General features: G+C 39.2%; 5 protein-coding genes across 5 annotated transcripts; 2 read left to right on the forward strand and 3 right to left on the reverse strand.

Annotated features, from left to right (window-relative positions):
- Window positions 1–7,977: 7,977 nt before the first annotated feature.
- Window positions 7,978–9,793, reverse strand: LOC6638764 (DNA polymerase epsilon subunit 2). The gene is made up of 2 exons (XM_002062391.4): window positions 9,049–9,793; window positions 7,978–8,988 (listed from the first exon to the last, which is right to left on the reverse strand). Exons 1-2 carry the CDS (start codon window positions 9,752–9,754, stop codon window positions 8,111–8,113), a joined length of 1,584 nt encoding a protein of 527 aa, XP_002062427.2. The 5' UTR covers window positions 9,755–9,793; the 3' UTR covers window positions 7,978–8,110.
- Window positions 9,794–10,322: 529 nt separating this feature from the next.
- On the forward strand, window positions 10,323–11,777 carry LOC111519217 (solute carrier family 22 member 13). Its single transcript, XM_023178831.2, has 3 exons — window positions 10,323–10,373; window positions 10,634–10,848; window positions 10,909–11,777. The coding sequence occupies exons 1-3, from the start codon at window positions 10,323–10,325 to the stop codon at window positions 11,678–11,680; spliced, it is 1,038 nt and encodes a 345-aa protein (XP_023034599.2). The 3' UTR covers window positions 11,681–11,777.
- Window positions 11,778–11,861: 84 nt separating this feature from the next.
- Window positions 11,862–13,285, forward strand: LOC6638656 (ribosome biogenesis regulatory protein homolog). Its single transcript, XM_002062390.4, has 4 exons — window positions 11,862–12,071; window positions 12,143–12,395; window positions 12,466–12,959; window positions 13,028–13,285. The coding sequence occupies exons 1-4, from the start codon at window positions 11,923–11,925 to the stop codon at window positions 13,179–13,181; spliced, it is 1,050 nt and encodes a 349-aa protein (XP_002062426.1). The 5' UTR covers window positions 11,862–11,922; the 3' UTR covers window positions 13,182–13,285.
- Window positions 13,286–13,296: 11 nt separating this feature from the next.
- Window positions 13,297–14,732, reverse strand: LOC6638655 (glutaminyl-peptide cyclotransferase). Its single transcript, XM_002062389.4, has 5 exons — window positions 14,558–14,732; window positions 14,063–14,473; window positions 13,853–13,999; window positions 13,586–13,793; window positions 13,297–13,478 (listed from the first exon to the last, which is right to left on the reverse strand). Exons 1-5 carry the CDS (start codon window positions 14,660–14,662, stop codon window positions 13,297–13,299), a joined length of 1,053 nt encoding a protein of 350 aa, XP_002062425.2. The 5' UTR covers window positions 14,663–14,732.
- Window positions 14,733–15,111: 379 nt separating this feature from the next.
- LOC6638654 (organic cation transporter protein) lies at window positions 15,112–17,553 on the reverse strand. Its single transcript, XM_002062388.4, has 4 exons — window positions 17,404–17,553; window positions 16,524–17,335; window positions 16,271–16,463; window positions 15,112–16,221 (listed from the first exon to the last, which is right to left on the reverse strand). The coding sequence occupies exons 1-4, from the start codon at window positions 17,505–17,507 to the stop codon at window positions 15,192–15,194; spliced, it is 2,139 nt and encodes a 712-aa protein (XP_002062424.2). The 5' UTR covers window positions 17,508–17,553; the 3' UTR covers window positions 15,112–15,191.
- Window positions 17,554–17,695: the final 142 nt, after the last annotated feature.

Genomic DNA, 17,695 nt, shown 5'->3' on the forward strand with positions numbered 1-17,695 from the left:
TGCGAGTACACACGTATGTTGCCTGCAAGCGATAGCGTCGCCATTTTTTGGCAGCAAGGCCCCACTTTGCCCTCTCTTTCTCTCTCATGTTTTCTCTTTCCTTGTCTCTCTCACACTGTACATGTGTGTGTGTGTGTGTGTGCTATCTACAATCTTGGCCAGCAATCGCCAACCGGCACATATGTGCAATCATGTGCACAAGTTCTACCTCTTCTTGGTCGTTCAATCAATTTCCTGTGTTTCATTTTTGTTTTTGGGTTGGGGGCCGGCAAAGTAGAGAAACGAGACTCCATTTTGGTTTTTGCCATTGGCGCTAAATATGCCAAAACACGCCCCTTAAACAGTTTGGCGCATGCTCCAAAAAAACCTTCGCAATTGCATATTATTCGACATCGAATTTCGAAAGAGCGCACCACACAAGAAGCCCTCCGAACCAGAATGAGTATTTTCCGCTGTTGCTTAGTGTGAAAATTAAGTAGCCCCAAAAGATGAAAGCGGATACTTTTTCCTTAGTTTAAAAGTGATAATTAAATTGAGAGAAAACTAATCTACATTGATGTGTTCAACGGATTCGTATTACTATATTTCTACATATATAAATCTAAACAAGATTTTCTTCAATCCCTGTAATGGATCAATCTAAATCTTTCGTTTCGAAATCTCGCATAGAACTGATCGCTGGTGGTTTGACTTCCTTTTATAAGCCCTTACATCATGATCTTTTATAATTGCCAATACTTTTTAAGGGAACTCTTTAAGAATTAGTGAGAAATTCGAAAAGTTATATATGTTAATTTAAAGAAAAGATCTTACAAGATAACATCTATTAATTTCATCCATAATTAAGTAGATTTTTACATAATTTCATCAATTTAATCTAATGTCGAGTGTTTCTACTGAAAATATTTAAATACAAATATTTTTAGCGATCTCATTTTTCTTATTTTATCTAATATACGAACATCTTAAAGATTTCTCACGGGGAATATCTGTATTATTTCAATATCCAATAAGTTATTCCATCTTGGTGTAGTGTAAATAGGAACATCTTCGAAATTTCTTAAGGGATAATTTCTAATCAATATTTTCTTCTCTGCACAGAAATTGCAAGCAATCAAAATATTATCCTTGATGGAACATTTTTATGGAAATATATGTTAAACTATTTCAGTATAAACATGAATATAATCTTGGAATATTACTCTACATTTGGAAGTTTCTACATCAAAAAGTGTGTCGATCATTTAGCCATCGATTGTTTATTTCTGTCCCATATTATAATTGCTGGAGAGTCGTGCATTATTGTTCTATCAAATATTTAAAGATTACGATAATCAAAATCGATCTCAAGGCTTCAAAAAGATCTAGTCTTAAATATGCCAACGAAGTGTGCAAGGAGAAGAGTCTAAAATTAACTCAGAGACTCTTATAACTCCTTTTGGGTATTTTCCTCGTTAAGATTCAGCCTGGGCGAAGGCGACAACAACTGCAGTGAGAACCACAAAAAGCAACAAGAGCAACAAACTGACAAGTGGCAAGTGGCAAGTTGCACTTGCCGCTGTCCAAGTCCAACGCTAACAAATGAAACTCATAACACCATGAAATTGAAACTTGGGATTTTACGCAGCTTAAGTTTTTTAGCAATTATATATGGGAAAAGGAATGATATATCAACAACAGAGCGAGAGAGAGAGAGAGAGAGAGAGAGGGTGAAGCAGAGATGAAATTTGGAATGAGAGAACAAAAACATATAGATAGGAATATGTTACACCTGTGACCGAAAGGATGGTGTGGCAAGTGGTGGATTGGGTGTTGCCTTTCTTGATGAGGAGTTAAATTCAATCAACACCTCTCGTTCTTGTTCCCGCTCTCTCTCTCTCTCTCCCACTGGCTTTCTATATCTCTCTGGGCCAGTTCAACCCCCATGAAATCAGAGATAAATCTCTGCTGCTCTGCCACTCCACTCCACTCCACTCCGCATCGCTTCTGAAATATCGTATTTATGGTCAGACAATCAAAAGTCGATTAGCATTCGCTCGGCCCAAAATATAGCCCCCTGGCCAATGCCAGTGTTCGGGGGCAAAAACAAGCTACAAATAGGCAAACGCAGGTAATCGCATTTCAAATTCCTACCGAAACCAATTTTCAACCCCTCTCTCTCACACTCTCTCACTCTCTCCCTTTCGACCATATATCAGCTTTGTGTTGAAAATCTGCTGAAACACAATGAAAATATTTTTGCCTCAGACTAAAAGTTTGTTTCTGTTGGAGAGTTGGGCTAGGTTTTTTGTTGGAAGGGGTTGCTGGGTCGGTGGGGGGGTTGAGCAGGGGTAGGTCCTGTGACAAGTACAAGCCACTTGTGCGTTGATGATAATTTTTGGTTCCTTTTTATTTTTTGCTCTCTGGTCTTTATATTTTTTTTGTTTTTTTGGTTTTGTGTTCTCTTTTCTGTGGAGGTGGCAGATATCCCTGAAATCGGCTTATGTCAAACGATTCTGCCTGCCTGCCTGGCTGCCCGCCTACATTGTGCTGACAAGGCTGCAGCCAGCAATCCAGGAAGAGCTGGAGAGCTTTTGTTTTAAGAGACCACAAAACCGGACTGGCCGGTAAGTTATAACAAACACACATAGAGCTTGTTTTCCCACAAATGATTTATGCTGCGTTTACATTTTAAATCAATTCAATAACCAAAGTTATAAGTTCACATTATACGAGGGCGAAACCAAAAGTCATCTAACAAGTTATCATAAGGTTCGTTTCTTCAATCCAAAAAAGGCAACAACATACAATGAAATATATTAAATCAAGTTATTAGCCCATTTTTAGGTCGCTTGGAAAGTAAGCAGTTGAATTTAGCCAAGGGTAAAGAGTTTTCCACCTTAAAAATCATATTATTAATCAATGAGCTGCTTCTTTCTACTTTTCAATCTCCAAATTGCACTTTCATATTATCTTTTCTAAGCACCAAAAAATAGCTCGACGGTCTTAAGATAAACAAAGTAAATATATTACTTCTTAAAACCATAATAATCAATATTTATTGCAGAAAGTAGAAACTAAACTAAGTGAATGTCTTTAACCCTCTAATGCTATTTTCTAAACTATTGGAGGAAAATAAGAACAATTTTTTTTTAATTAAATAAAGGCTTCTAAATTCAAAAATGAAATCAGAAAAAATCTAGAAGTTTTCATTTAGCTGCCAGGTGCAAAAAAGGTAATAAGCGTCTCAAGGCACTCTTGGGCATCTGAGTATTGAATAGAAATTTTAAATTTATTTATTCGTATGGTATATTTTGAAACAATTTTTTGTTGAATTGCAGCATAAATAGATTTTTTATTTAAATTTCTGCAAAACACTACATGCAGCAGATCATATTACACGCGCGAAAAACACATGCTTTGTGTTTATTAAGAAAAAAAGTAGCGTTAAAAGCTTTGGAGGACTTTTAAAGATTTTTTCTAAAAACTGTGAACGATCAAAAAATATTTGAATGGCCAAAAAGCTCCAAGTTTTTTTCTAAATTAAATAATAAAATAAGTGTCTGAAGACACTTTTGAGCGTTAGAGGGTTAAGTAAAGAGTTTTTTGAGTATTTTGATCTGCATGAGATACAAAGTTTTATAGACATTGCCGACCGACTAAAACCATTCAATCAATAAGAAATTAATCGATATCTTAATACACTTAACTTAAGTAAAATGATTCGATAATATTTACTCTCAAAGCATTCAAGGACCATGAATTAGATTCATTCGATTCTGAACGAGAATTCCTTGGTTTGAACTAAACAGAAGAAGACTTAGTCTAAAACTTAATGAATTCAACTCTTAGCCAATTGAAAATAAGCAATAATAATAATTTTGGTTAACTTACTCAGACATTTTTCTCTTTTTTTCTCCAAATGAACTTTGAATTCCTTTTCTACGGAGGGTGGTAATAGGTAGGCCGATAATATTTGGAAGCAGCTTCAAATTTTTAGCACATATGGTCAAAGGTTTCTTTTGTTTTTGCAATGGCACTTTGAAACCACAACATCAACTGGAAAATCAAACGATTCACAATTCTTATTGTTTTGTTTTCTCCTCGGATCCGATGGCGTTTGAATATTTCTGTGGGGAAAGAGGGGGGGGGGGAGAAGGGTTTATTAACTTTTTATGCACTCTTTTTCCCTTTTTCTGAATGGATGCATAAAATATTTGATAACCCAACACAATCATTCATTCATACAGCCAGCCATTCATTCAGTGGCAACTTTGTTGGCTTTTGTGCACCACTAAAATAAAGAAACGAATGGGAATGACTCTACTTAAAAAAGACGAAGTACTGGAAAAAAAGTTCGGTTCATAAAGTCAACTTAACTGGCCCTGAGATGACGATGATGATGATGTGGATGTGGATGTGAATGTGAATGCGGATGACGTTGGGTGATGATACTAAACATGAGAAGGATTCAAAGCGAATTGTATGGGCAACTATGTGGCTAAAAAGTTAAGCTGTCCGTTAAGCGTTTTGGACGTGTGCCAACATTTATGCCTCAATTATCAGCCACGAAAATAAACACCCAGAAAAACCGGACGACATCATCATATGTAGGCGATAATGGACCACCCATTGTGGACGCAATTCCCAACCAATCCGCAAACCAATTGAATTGAATTGAAAGATCCCAAGAAGGAACCCAAACCCTAAGCAATGCACACCAAAATCAATCTCCACAATCCACAACCAGAGTGTTAGTCAGTTCTCAGTCTCAGTTTTCGCACGTGCCGCCCATTAATTTACGCTCTTGGCTTTATCTGCGATTTGCTTACACATGGCTCCGCCTATGCGTTGTCCTTTTTTTCTTGTTGGTGTTTGTTGGCCCTGTGCCACGTGCCAAATGTTTTTATTATTTAAAGCGACAAACGCGTTGAGACAGTTTTATTGTCTCTGGTTGTCTTTGGGTTGGCGATAACAACAGGAGAAGGGGGAGGCTGGCAACGGCAACTGCTGAGGGAACAATGGCAGAAACTAAAGCCAAAGGACAAATTACAATTCAAGCCGCAACAGCATCCTGTTCGCCCATTGTCCTCGAAATTGATAACGAATTGCACCTTGGGGACTAACCAAGCTCTGATTCGTTCACTCTCTCTCCTTCCTTTTTTATTCTGTGTGGCATGTGATAAATTTTAATTGATTTCATTTTGGCTTCTCTTATATTCTCTTTCTTTTTCTTTTCTAATTCTTTCAGAAAGATAATAATCCATCCAAAATGTCAGGTTGTCATTGCCGTCCGTTGGTTTTAGTGTGCAGCTCATTAGCCTAGGATAATGGATCAAGATAACTTACTCGATGTTTCGACATGCAAATTGAAAAATTTCTTCTTTTTCTGTTTTTTTTAAGACCAGCTCATTTACTAAACGACACTAATGATGACTCCCTGTCATTAGTGAACAAAGGTACAAAGAGCAGAAGAAGGAGCCAGGTGACTCAATAAAAGGGACATTTTTTAATGGAAAATATTTGATATTAAAAGAGATTCCTTCAGATTTTGGTGCTTGAAACCAGACTTTAAATTAAAGGAAAATAAGTTGCGAAATCTAAAAATTGTCTCTTCAACCACTTGGACAAAATTTATATTTTTTATTGATGGTTGAATATTGTTTATACGTTCTAAGGGGAAATGTAAGGATATGGTCAATTAGTTTCTAGTCTTATGGAGGAATAAAGTCAAACTTCAAAAGCAAAAGACATAAATCGTCTTAATATTTTGGGTTAAAGTATCAAAGGTCGAACCAAAGATTTTGGCAATACTTTAGAGCCTTTCCAACTACCAAAGAGTAAACATTTCCATCTCTAACTTTAACGAACTTATTATTTTGAACTTAAAATGATCTAAAATAAATTTATTCCTCGCTCCTTTGCTACTGCTTCATTAAACGTTCCTCAAATCGGTTTCGACCTATAGAATTCAACTACGAGGCACAATATTCAACTCAAATGCAGAGATTCTCCAAAGATTTCAGACATTTCAAGATTCGTTAGGGTCTTTGTTTTATTCAGAGGCCTGAATAAAAACTCGATAAAGTTAAAACTTTAAAGATTCGGCAATCGAATTTGAAAACCAAATCATCTTGTCCATTCCGTTTGATCCTGACACTTCCCTTTGACCCGTAAGTTAATTGGTAATACACAATGGCCTGGGAGCAATTCATTTCTGTGAACTTAGACTAGACAAAGACTCATAAACAGTTTGGATCATTTCATTCGAGTTATAGATCAATTCAAGCTTCAGCAAATCAAACAGATAGTTCATAGGGCTATGCGAATAACTTAACAATATAAAATATACAAAGTTTTAAACAATTGAGAAGAATGTTAAGTCTTCATAAGCCTCTTAAACAGAAATACAAATGTTTTATTCTTTTCTTTATTCAAAAAAGACGAAAGTAAACTAAGTTATGTCAAGTTTTGGCATAAGCAATGGATTAACTTCTACTGATATTAACTAAGAATATATGAATTATGGATAAATAATAATTTTTAAACAAAAAGATTTTGGAATCGAAAGTATTAATATAGATTACACATCATTTATAATTCACAAATTCAAAATGTGTGAGACTAAGACGAGTGACATATGGGCAATTGTGCGAGCCGAGTGAATGCATAGAGAGGGGAAGGGATATGCCAACAAAGCACCCAGCAAAGGACTTTGTTAGCAATTGTTAAATAACCACAGGATATGCACATGATTGCCAACAAGGCAAGTTGCAGGAAGAGAATGTGGCAAGAGCAGGATGTGTGTGTGAGTGAGTGTGTATGTATGGGAAGGGTTACTTTGATCCTTGATTGGAGTTTTAGGAGTGAGAGAGCAAACGACCAGCTGGGCAGTGAATCTCTTGAGGTGAGGCATGGTGATTGATGATGATGCCAAAGAGACCAAGAGCATGGCTTTAATCGACTTGCCTTTTGTGGCCCACAGAGACAGAAATTTTTGAAAATTAAATGGTGTCAACTACTGTCAAGTCATAAAAAATGATGACCAAACCATTCAGATAGATGGATATATATACTTTTATGTTATTGCCTGTTTTGCCTGCGAGTTTGCGGTGGCAAAACAATATTTAAATTTTCAAAAAAAAAAACACAGGGAATCATCATCACGAAGTGTACGAGTTAAATGAAGCAGAAGCAAGATTGTTGTCACAGGGCAAAAAACCGTTTTGGGGGTGGAAAATGGAAAAATAAAAGCAACGACCACGCCCACCAAATTGAATTTGCCTGGACACATTTTTTCTTACTTATACTTTTTGTTAGAAATTGATACAGAGTGAATGAGAGCTTGAGCCAGGCGTAGGAAACTATCAAAGTTTCAGTCATAAATCATAAATCAATACTAGAAACGAACCATCCATCCATCCCTCCTCCCAAAGCAAACCTCCCTCTAACCATGCCGCCACCTTGGGCTAATGATGTCTTAAAAAAAAAAAAAAAACGTTTTGACACCCAAACGACAAAAAAGGACAAAAAATTGGGGGCAATTGGTTGTCCTCAGGTCAAACGCATTAACAAAATTGCCATTTCAGCTACTACCAAGAGGATGAGATATGTGTGTGTACGAGTGAGCCTGGGAAATTGAATTTCCAATGGGCATCTAAGTGAGAGGCAAATGGTGGAGTAGAGTAGAGTAAAATGGACTGGGGTGTGTGTGTGTGTGCGGCAACAATATTTTTCCAAATCGGCTTTAAGTCATGAAAAATAATAGACAACCTTCTTTCGCCCTGGTATGTAGTAAAAAGCAGATTGCCAAGGCACGTCAGTCTAGGCAGTCTCAGTGAAGATTGTGTGTGGAACACATGCTGGGCGCATATGATGACTGACGATGAGGATGACGATGATGATGATGCCCGCTTGCTTATCAACTGGGAAACACGCATGCCAGACAAAAATATGAAGGAGACACAAAATATACTATAGAAAAAAATATGCAACATGTGAGAGAAATGAGAAAACAGAGAATTTTCTCTTGAAACAACATAAAAATTAAATTAAATATATACCAAGACTTAAAAATAAGGCATAGGAGAGACTTAATGATAGACTTAAATGCCTATGTATTAACTAGGTATTAACTTAAATCCATGTCACCTGGTATTTCGGAATCCTCAATTGTCCGTGTGGCTGGTATATAGACCTTAAAAGCAAACTTCGACTTGACAAACGATCCGGTATTGAGAACCGTGCAAGCATGTTGGGTGCTTTGAAAACTTTGACACGAATCGCCCATAACGATCAAATCGGGCAAAGGATATAACCATAATGCTGGATCATAATCCCAATGCACTGGCATGGCAATGGGATGAATGGGCACCAAATGACCTTGACATACAATAGTTCGGGCAAAATGTTGCTCAATTTGTGATGTGTCCTCGGGAAAGTGGAGCGTGTTGCGACAAAATTTGGCCATAAGATCCAAGCGGCAAACGACAATCTGTTGAGTGCAATACTGCAGGCGGCAGGGATTTGTGGCCAATTGAGTGCGCGGCCAGGCCTTAATTAGTCCAGCAGCCAGACATTCGGGCAATGGAGCACGCGGCAAGATATTAGGAGCTGTAGGATCCTCAGTTGATGGCACAAGGATTAAATCGGTTTGTCTCTTCAATTGATCACAGCCGGCAGCTAAGCCGCCTAAAGCATCAAAATGCTGACGCATCTCATGTTGGTTCTTAGAGCTAGAGGAGAAGGGACCCATTAGTACTATGGCCTGAGGTGGACATGAATCATAGCCAACAAAAAGTTGGCGCAGCTTCTCCATCACTATGGGTAGATCCAGGCGTACATCGGATAGAAATACTATGGTAGTTTCCGTATTGGTCCGTTCGAGCTCTTGCAGACGTTGGGAATACTTCAAAAGTTTGCCCGACTCGCCGCCCCAACTGTTGGCAGTACCGAAAAAGGCACGACTGCTGGTGGCTGCCTCCGCTGGTGGGAATCCCAGGCCATCAACTGAAAGAATTTTGGATTAGTGTCAAAATTTCATAGCACTTCACCCCACGATGTGTTTACCCTTGAGTACGCCATTTGAGTATTTTCCTTCGGCCAGGACGAAACATCCTTCGCAAAAGAAACCAGCATGGAAACGAGCTCCACTCAAGTCCAACTGCACACATCCGGTGGGATCCTCCACATAGAATTTGCCTTCTTTCAACTGCGTAAGCAGACCGAGCACAACAGCTTCCTTCATGCTATTGGTGGCCAGCAAATTCTCAGCGAATTGCAGTTTAAATTTCTTGGCCTGCGCATCGGCACCAACACCATCCTGAATAACAGCCGGTGCAAACAGATCGTGTCTTAGTGTCTTTTGCAATAGCATGGCATACCGCTGCTGCAGATAGGTGGATTTCATCCCCGGCTGGGTCAACAGTTGACGCGGCTGCGCATCTAGTTCGAATTTCTTATTGCGCTGATTGTAGCGATATCGCGGCACCGTGAAGGCATCTATCACAGCAAACACAGTCTCGCCCTCATCCAGTCCCACACGATTAAGCTCATTGATTGCCTTCTCCAACGCCGAACGCTCCACATGCGGCGTTGCCAATTTCTGTCCCTGTAGATTTTCGGTGATGACTGTCAGCCATTTGTCTCGTTCTGCCCGGTCGAAGGGCAGTAGTTGTTCGGCCAAATAGGAACTATTCTCCGAACGTATGAGAAATCCGCTTAATTTAAAATTATTTGTAATTCTCTTACGCAGTTGCAGCAATTCCGCGTCCATGGCGGGAAAATTACGATTTAGTGTGACCGTTTCGAGCGACTTACAAATTCTCAGTAAATACTATGCAAATAAACGATTTGCTTAAGTGTGACCGGCCGCTCTCTAGAGCATCGATAGCTAAGTAGGCGCCGATATTTAAATTTTTAAAATGAGTGAAAGGAATGAAGAAACAAAAAATAATACCGAATTATCCAAATGTTTAGACTTTGATGCATTTTTAACGTACATAGGAGAATTCGGTTTATATCAAAAGCTTTTGCTTCTAGCATTGCTGCCATTTGTTTTCCTTTGGTCTTTTACATATTTAACGCAAATTTTTCTTATTCTTTTGCCGCGCGATTATTGGTGTCGTATACCAGAGATAGAGTCCTTACCCAAAGCCGAACAATTGGCATTGGCAATACCAAAGTCTGAAGATGGCAAATATGAAACATGTTCAATGTATTATGTTGATTATACTACCTTAAAAGCATTGAATATAACTCAAGCAAATTCAGAGTGGCCCAAAATTCCATGTCAAAAGGGTTGGTCCTATGATCGAGAAGAAGTCCCCTATGAATCCATAGCCATGGAATATAACTGGGTGTGCGAAAATCATCAACTGGGAACATATACGGTTGTAATATTTTTTCTTGGATCCATTGTTGGCTGCTTCTGCTTTGGTTATATTGCCGATCATTGCGGCAGAATTCCTGCATTGATGTTGGCTAATTTATGTGGGTTGATTGGTGGTGTAATTAGTGCATTTTGCAAGACTTTTTATACCTTCTCTGCAAGCAGATTTGTAGCGGGTTTGGCCATTGACAGTTGCTTCACTCCCATCTATATATTAAGTAAGTTAATTGTATTCGAGCAATATGAAATCAACTTAATAATAAGGCTTACCAAATTTGTCTTGCAGTTTTAGAAAATGTGGGTGTTAAATATCGTACGCTGATAGCAAATGTATTCGTTGCTTTATTCTATACACCATCAGCTTGTCTATTGCCTTGGATAGCCTATTTTTTAAATAACTGGCGCATTTTGTCTTTAGTCACCTCAACACCGATTATCTTTGGACTTGTGTTATATTTTTTCTTGCCTGAATCACCCAGGTGAGTTTGGATCAATGCCTTGTTGCCGCTTGTTGCCTTAAATTGATTTCCTGCTTTCAGATGGCTGTTATCAGTTGGTAGAATCGATGAGGGAATGAGAAATATACAGCGAGCAGCTGATGTCAATGGCGCAAAAATCCCCGAAGGTATTTTGTCAGACTTTCATCGATGCTGCGAACTGTTTTATAATACTGAACAGTCATCCAAAAATTATACAATATTCGATTTGTTCAAATATCCACGAATGCGTCGCATAACCATTATACTATTACTTATTGGAATGCTAGTTACTCTGATATACGATGCTCATGTGCGCCTTATAGTTGATATAGGAAGCGACGTTTTTATAACCTTCTCAGTGGCCAATCTAACAGAATTCCCTGGCGGTCTAATAACGTACTTCGTTATTGATCGTGTAGGTCGGAAGCCGATATTATTTATGGTGTTAATGTTTTGTGGATTTGGTAGTCTATTGGCTGCTCTTTTAACTAAGAATCTATCGGTGACTATTGCAGCGATTTTTAGTCGTTTGTTTGCTAACATGGGCTATAATATTTCACTACAGTGGCAAGCAGAAATCCTACCAACTGTTGTTCGTGCACAGGGTGTAGCACTTATACATATAATGAGCGCTGCAGCAACTTTATTTTCGCCGTTAGTCTGCTATTTGGATCATTATATGCAACATTTACCGCTATTTATATTGACTGTTTTATCAATAATTGGTGCTTTCTTAGTGTTATTTTTACCCGAGACTAAAAATGCAGTCATGCCACAAACTGTCGAAGATGGCGAAGAGCTTTGGAACCAAAAACTTTGGTGTAGTTCATAAAAAATTTAAAATGTAAAATTCTAACGTTGTTTTTAAAATTGGCGGCTAGCACAAGCGCTTTACAGCACTGATAACCACAATTGATTAGAGATGGCACATACCGCACTATCGATATAAACGTGCAGCAAAGAGAAGCCGATTAAATACTAAATATATCGTAGATTTGTCCGTCTCTAACAACAGCTAGCACGTGTGTTTAAAATAAAGTAAATTTTGTTTTATTTAACTTTGGTCTCGGCAATATGGATGTAGTGAAAGCGGTTTTAGAGAAACACCAAAAGGAATTGGACAAATATAAACCCATAAGTGTTGAAAAGCATTTGGAATGCCGTCTTGATGTGGGTACATTGCTCATAACAGATCCCAACGATTTTGATGACCGGCAGCTGAAGTGAGTCGCAAACAGAGGGAACATCCAAAAATGATGCACATATGTTTTAACTGATTAAATGCATATTTCAGAGAGAACAGAGAAGAATATTTGGCTGCTTTGACTAGAGACAATACCCAGTTGCTAGTGAATGCTATTTGGGAGCTGTCCACTGAGCGTGTAGATGAGAGTATTGTGGCAAAGCTGCCAGAACCTACCACAATCCTGCCGCGTCTACGTAAAGTACCTGGCCCACGTCCACTAACCAAGTGGGAGAAATTCGCCAAGGAGAAGGGCATTGTGAAAAAGAAGAAGGACAAGAAGACTTATGATGAAACGTTAGATGTGAGTTTGCGAAATGCAAAACAAAACACAAATAACAATTTAATTATTTGCTATTATTTCTTAAATACAGAAATGGGTACCCACCTATGGTTTCAAGCGTGCCGAGGCTGAAAAAGAAAAGGAATGGGTTATGGAAGTCCCCCAAAATGTTGATCCCAATACAGATATGTTCCAAAAGAAAATGGATTTGCGCAACGAGAAGGTGGCTAAAAACGAAATTCAAAGGATGAAGAACATTGTGAGGGCCAGAAAGATCGATATGCCTCGCAGTGGCTATCTGGGTCCAGAGGCTGCCTCATCGAATCAGCTGTTAACAGCATTAACAGTGGCCAAATCCTCTACAGCTTCAGTGGGTAAATTCCAAGACAAATTACCAAAAGAAAAGGAAGCCCGCGGCTTGGGTATCAAGGAGTTAATACCAGGAGCCAAGCGTAAGGCCTCACATATCACAGATCAACCCGAAAAGGAAGCTAATTTGGACCTCATCAAGAGCGTCCTGAATAAGAAACCCAAACTGGATGTGGAAAAGGCAATTTCTATGCAGAAACGTGATGATCGATTGGCGTAAGTAACAGCTAAATTTTGTCAAAACGATTTGAATGAAATTTAATCGCACTACTTCATTATTTTAGACGCGAGGCTGAAGCTGGCCAACAACCAGCCAAGAAGGGCAGCAAAAAGGGTGGCGGCAAGGGCAGTCGCAAGGCAGTTGGTAAAAAACCTAAAGGCAATCGCGGACAACGGGCGCCCGGCAAGAAGCTGCAAACCGGACGCAAACGTCGCTAATGGAGGGAAACATGTTTTACGCTTTTTTTTTTATGTGTTGTAACAAACCAACAATTATGGATAATATATTTTAGTACATTTAAGACTATCCTCAAAAAAAGATATATGATAATCCTTATCCTCTTTGGTAGCGTAGATTTACGGGTTCGGTGTGCAGCCTAATGTATTGATAAACAAAACTACGGAAAACTTTAACAAAATTCCTTATGGACGGCCAATGCAAATGTTCGGCATTATCTTTTGGCGTATGCCAAACATCGGGAAAGGGTGTAGCTATTAAATGCAGAACGGGTACATCTAAGGGGAAAAAAACAAAACAATTTGTAGGGGCATCTGCCGAATTCTCAATGCATACATACGTGTCATCTGTAAGCCACCCTTAGAAAATTGTATTTTTCACTTACTTTCTTCCAAAAATGGACGATGATCATCATCCACCTGTCCACCAGAAGGAAGGCTTAGGAACATTTTACCATTGCCCTGCAATTGACCAGCTTTACGCAATGATTGCTCGATTTGCACTAAACTCGTGTGCAGCCCGTGTGTATTTTGATGGAAACTGGAGAATTTGGCATTGGGGGCACCAATAAGATCCAGCAGAACCAAAACTTCCTGTTTCATTTATTCAAAATGAGCTAAATGTTAAACTTGTTTCAAATGCGACTACTTACTATACGATCTATATTACGTATGGATTGATTTGTTCCAGATAAAACGCTACGCGTTTTGGCCAATTTGCTGGCCAAGTGACGGGCACCGTAAACCGAATCCGCATTGGTCCAATCCTTGAAAGCCTCTTCACCATCAAAGAACACGAGCTAAGCCCCAAAAAGCAACAAAAAATTAATGTTACTCTTTAGATTGTTTTGATGATGTCTTACCATTAAACCTAAATCGCTTCGATTAAGAAATTGCTTTTTAAGAAACGGCTGCAAAGTCTTGGCCGTGTTCAATAGTATTGCACAGGGAACTGCCGAATCGGTGGCCCCGACGAAATTCGGATCATTGGGAAAATATTTGCTATCATAGTGACAGGCGAGAGTTAAAAAATTCTGCGCCGTAGGATTAATATAGCCAATAACATTGGTGAATTGTAATTCGCCCAACACTGGGACACGCTGCCTAAACTCATCCAATTCCGTTTGAAAGCCCAGATTGGTAAGCGACTGGACTAGAAATTGGAGCACCTGTTGATGGCCTTGACTGCCAACTACTCGCGGCACCAAAATCGAATTCAAAGTCTGATTAAAATGCACTTCATCATCGATCAGTAATGGTCGCTGTTGTTGTGGCTGTTTGATAGTGATAGAGAAACATGTATTCATTAAAGCGATGTTGGGGTTTTTTTGATGACTCATTGGTCTTGCTTCACTTACATTGACGGAGGCTGTGCTGCTTGGTGCTGGTCTCCATTGTTGCTTTTGAGCCAGCAGTGTGGGCAGTTGGCCTAGGGCCGCCAAGATCAAGATTAGCTGTAACATTGTAATGACTTCGAGCTCTGCAACTGCAAGCTTCCGCGTTCAAAAACATTCTAAAAAATGGCTCCAAAGCCCCGCTTTGTATGTCCACAGCTGGGAAACCATCGATGGAGTGCGATAAATCGATGGGAATTTTTCGATATCGATATATCGAATTTCATTTAGCGCCAACTTCGAACAAGAGTAAAAATCGTGAAAAATAGTACCAACATCAGGTAAAGGAGTCGAACTCCGACAAAAGAGTCGAACATGCAATAAAAGAGTCGATTTATCGACTAGAAATAAGTTGATTACAAAATCGATCAAATTAATCGAAATTTTTAAACAAAAGAAAAAAGCTTCAAGTTAGTGATTGAACTTTAAAAGCTTTCCCTTCGTTAAGCTCGTGTTAAACGGTTAAAAATAAAGAGAAATCACTCATACGCAAAGTTAACTACGGGAACTAAGAAAGATTTTTATATTTATATGTACATATATGTTTTTATTTATTATTTTGAGGCGAAGAATTCCATTAGACTTTTCGACCTTCATTTCATTTGTACTTGTAAGATTTTTGTACTTTCTCTTTATCCAATGGTAACGATTCCAGACTTTGCCCAACACGCTGAAAATGATCCCAATTCCCGCTATCATGATTCATTGGTGATGGGACACTATGCACCCGCGTTCTGGCCTTACGATGCATTTTCCGTGAACGGAACTCTTCACGCGATATGGTCCTTAAACTGGAGCCCTGATGCCACAAACGTCGCGGCCTGCGAACACGCTTTGAGCCGGGACCACAGCATGGCATATGCCAGATGCGTTGCTCTCGACCAAAGTCATCGCCATCGCTTAGCGTTTGCGGGAGATCGTGATTCAGGGTTTCGGGCAAAAAGAGGGCCATTATGCCACCCAATATCCCCAGACCGCCCAGAATGTTAAGCATCAGTGAGGTGGACACATGCGAGAGATAAATGACTGGCGGAGACATCAGCATGGCCACAAAACCCATTGTATGTATGAGAGCTATGCCCTGAGCTCGCACCACTGTCGGCAATATCTCGGCCGCCCATTGAAGGCCTATATTATAGCAAATATTGGCACAGAAACGCCCCACCAAAGCAGCCACCAGCATATGCATTGGCCTCTGCAGATTCGCACCAATCAGACTGAATATGCCACTCAAAGATGTGTACACAAAGGCACACCAACGACGGCCAAAACGATCCAGCGTCAGAATCAATAGCAGGTTTCCCGGCAATTCGGTGGCACAGGCCAGGCAAAAGACTAAAAATACATTGTCCTTATCCAAAACGCTGGCAGCCCGCACATGTCCATCATAGACCAATGACAAGGTCATCCATATTAGAATCATCAAAATCGTATATCGTGCCATGCGTGAACGTTTAAAGATCGAGCATACATTAAAGTGACGACCCTCAAGTTCCTCGCGATAAAACTGTTGGCAACTGGTTTTAAAATTCTCAAGGACATTGTGGGGCACAGGTCTATTATTGTAACTGGCCACACGCTTCAATATCTTCAGGGCATTATCAATATCACCCACTGACACGAGCCATCTTAAGAGACATTTAGAAAAGGTCCATCAATGAAACCTATGAGACTCACCTCGCTGATTCGGGTAAAATGAAATAGGAGAACATTGATATTAGAATCGGTAATGTGGCTGCAATTGAAAATGTACGCCAAGTTGCGGTCCATAAGGCAAGCCATGGCATTATCATAGTGAATGGCGAATAGAACAAGGCCAAGGACATGTTACCCACAAATGTGCGATATTTTGGTCCAACATATTCCAGAACTTTTTATCGAAATTCGATTAGCTAATAGTTAACTGTGAAATTATGTTTATTATGCTTACCCAATATATAGATCATGGTAAAACATGTGTCATACGAGGCTCCAACAATAAATCTGGTAAATGCAAATCCCGTAAAATTTGTACTTATCGATGTGAATAGACTACCCACAAGTGCTAGAAAACAACTACTAACCAAGGCGGCAATCCGACCACAATGATCGGCAAAATGTCCATAGAATAAGCCACCAAGTATGGAGCCAATAAAGAATATCATTTGAGCATAGGTCGCATAGCGATCATTATCACAAAGCCAACCAAATTCCATAGTGGCCGTTTCAAAGGGCATCTCCTTCTTATCGAATACATAGCCATTAATACAGGGTATTTTTGGCAATGATGTATTTATATATTGTGAGCGATTCTTAGCCAAATGTATGGCCGTATAGTTGGTATCGTACATTAAACACTTACTGAATGAACCATCCTTCTCCCTCGGTATCGATAAGTCCTTGCGCAATTGCTCATCTTCGACCAACGATAGTTCCGCTACCAGGCAATAGTAGTGATTGGGCGCCAATGTCATAAAGATCTGGCCCAAATACACAAAGGCGGCAATAAAACAAAATGGTATCATCAGAACAAACAATCCTTTCTGAAATAAACCAAACTCCCCAATCATTGGCAACAAATCATCAAAGTCCAAAAATTGTGAATCATCCATGGTGTGTTTGATAAGAGAATCGGGGGGTGTTGTAAGTATCGATCGTGTTGGCTTGAATGAGAATTGGTCATCCGTTTCATACACATAATTGACATGCAATTCATGCAATGATCTTGTTGTCTGTTCACTCTTATCCGCAGTGAGTTTGGCTCTATATAAGTATAAGTTATATATCTCTATAAGTTATATACATATATACACATATATCCTTCGACTCACTTTCCTTTTTTATCCTCATTCGAATTGGCCTGTTCACCTTCATCTCCATTTTGTTTGCCATTCTGTTCCCCTTTCTTCGAAGGTCCTCCTCCATTGTTGTTCATATTTTTCGATGATAAAAAAAATTTCAAAAATGACAAAGAAAACTCAGAGCTACAGGTTCAGGAAGTTCTTATCAATCTCAATAAATCGATCGATGAACAATTGGTAAAGTGAAGTAACTTCTTAAATCTCATTAAATTTCATTTACTAATTTTGTTGGGCGTCTTAAACATAACTTAGTGTGTAGTAC

Source organism: Drosophila willistoni, assembly GCF_018902025.1.
Source record: "Drosophila willistoni isolate 14030-0811.24 chromosome XR unlocalized genomic scaffold, UCI_dwil_1.1 Seg144, whole genome shotgun sequence".
NCBI classification, from domain to species: domain Eukaryota; kingdom Metazoa; phylum Arthropoda; class Insecta; order Diptera; family Drosophilidae; genus Drosophila; species Drosophila willistoni.

Bases quoted from the DNA above. Each gene is read 5' to 3' on its own strand.
- LOC6638764 (XM_002062391.4), bottom strand. From the start codon at position 9,754: ATGGACGCGGAATTGCTGCAACTGCGTAAGAGAATTACAAATAATTTT. The intron at 8,989-9,048 runs GTAAACACATCG...AAATTCTTTCAG, and splicing joins CTCAAATGGCGTACTCAAGG to TTGATGGCCTGGGATTCCCA.
- LOC111519217 (XM_023178831.2), top strand. From the start codon at position 10,323: ATGGAATATAACTGGGTGTGCGAAAATCATCAACTGGGAACATATACG. The intron at 10,374-10,633 runs GTAATATTTTTT...CTTAATAATAAG, and splicing joins AACTGGGAACATATACGGTT to GCTTACCAAATTTGTCTTGC. The intron at 10,849-10,908 runs GTGAGTTTGGAT...TCCTGCTTTCAG, and splicing joins TTCTTGCCTGAATCACCCAG to ATGGCTGTTATCAGTTGGTA.
- LOC6638656 (XM_002062390.4), top strand. From the start codon at position 11,923: ATGGATGTAGTGAAAGCGGTTTTAGAGAAACACCAAAAGGAATTGGAC. The intron at 12,072-12,142 runs GTGAGTCGCAAA...TGCATATTTCAG, and splicing joins TTTGATGACCGGCAGCTGAA to AGAGAACAGAGAAGAATATT. The intron at 12,396-12,465 runs GTGAGTTTGCGA...TCTTAAATACAG, and splicing joins CTTATGATGAAACGTTAGAT to AAATGGGTACCCACCTATGG.
- LOC6638655 (XM_002062389.4), bottom strand. From the start codon at position 14,662: ATGTTACAGCTAATCTTGATCTTGGCGGCCCTAGGCCAACTGCCCACA. The intron at 14,474-14,557 runs GTAAGTGAAGCA...ACTATCAAACAG, and splicing joins GCAGCACAGCCTCCGTCAAT to CCACAACAACAGCGACCATT. The intron at 14,000-14,062 runs GTAAGACATCAT...TTTGGGGCTTAG, and splicing joins GAAGCGATTTAGGTTTAATG to CTCGTGTTCTTTGATGGTGA.
- LOC6638654 (XM_002062388.4), bottom strand. From the start codon at position 17,507: ATGAACAACAATGGAGGAGGACCTTCGAAGAAAGGGGAACAGAATGGC. The intron at 17,336-17,403 runs GTGAGTCGAAGG...ATACTTATATAG, and splicing joins AATGAGGATAAAAAAGGAAA to AGCCAAACTCACTGCGGATA. The intron at 16,464-16,523 runs GTAAGCATAATA...TTCGATAAAAAG, and splicing joins TACCATGATCTATATATTGG to TTCTGGAATATGTTGGACCA.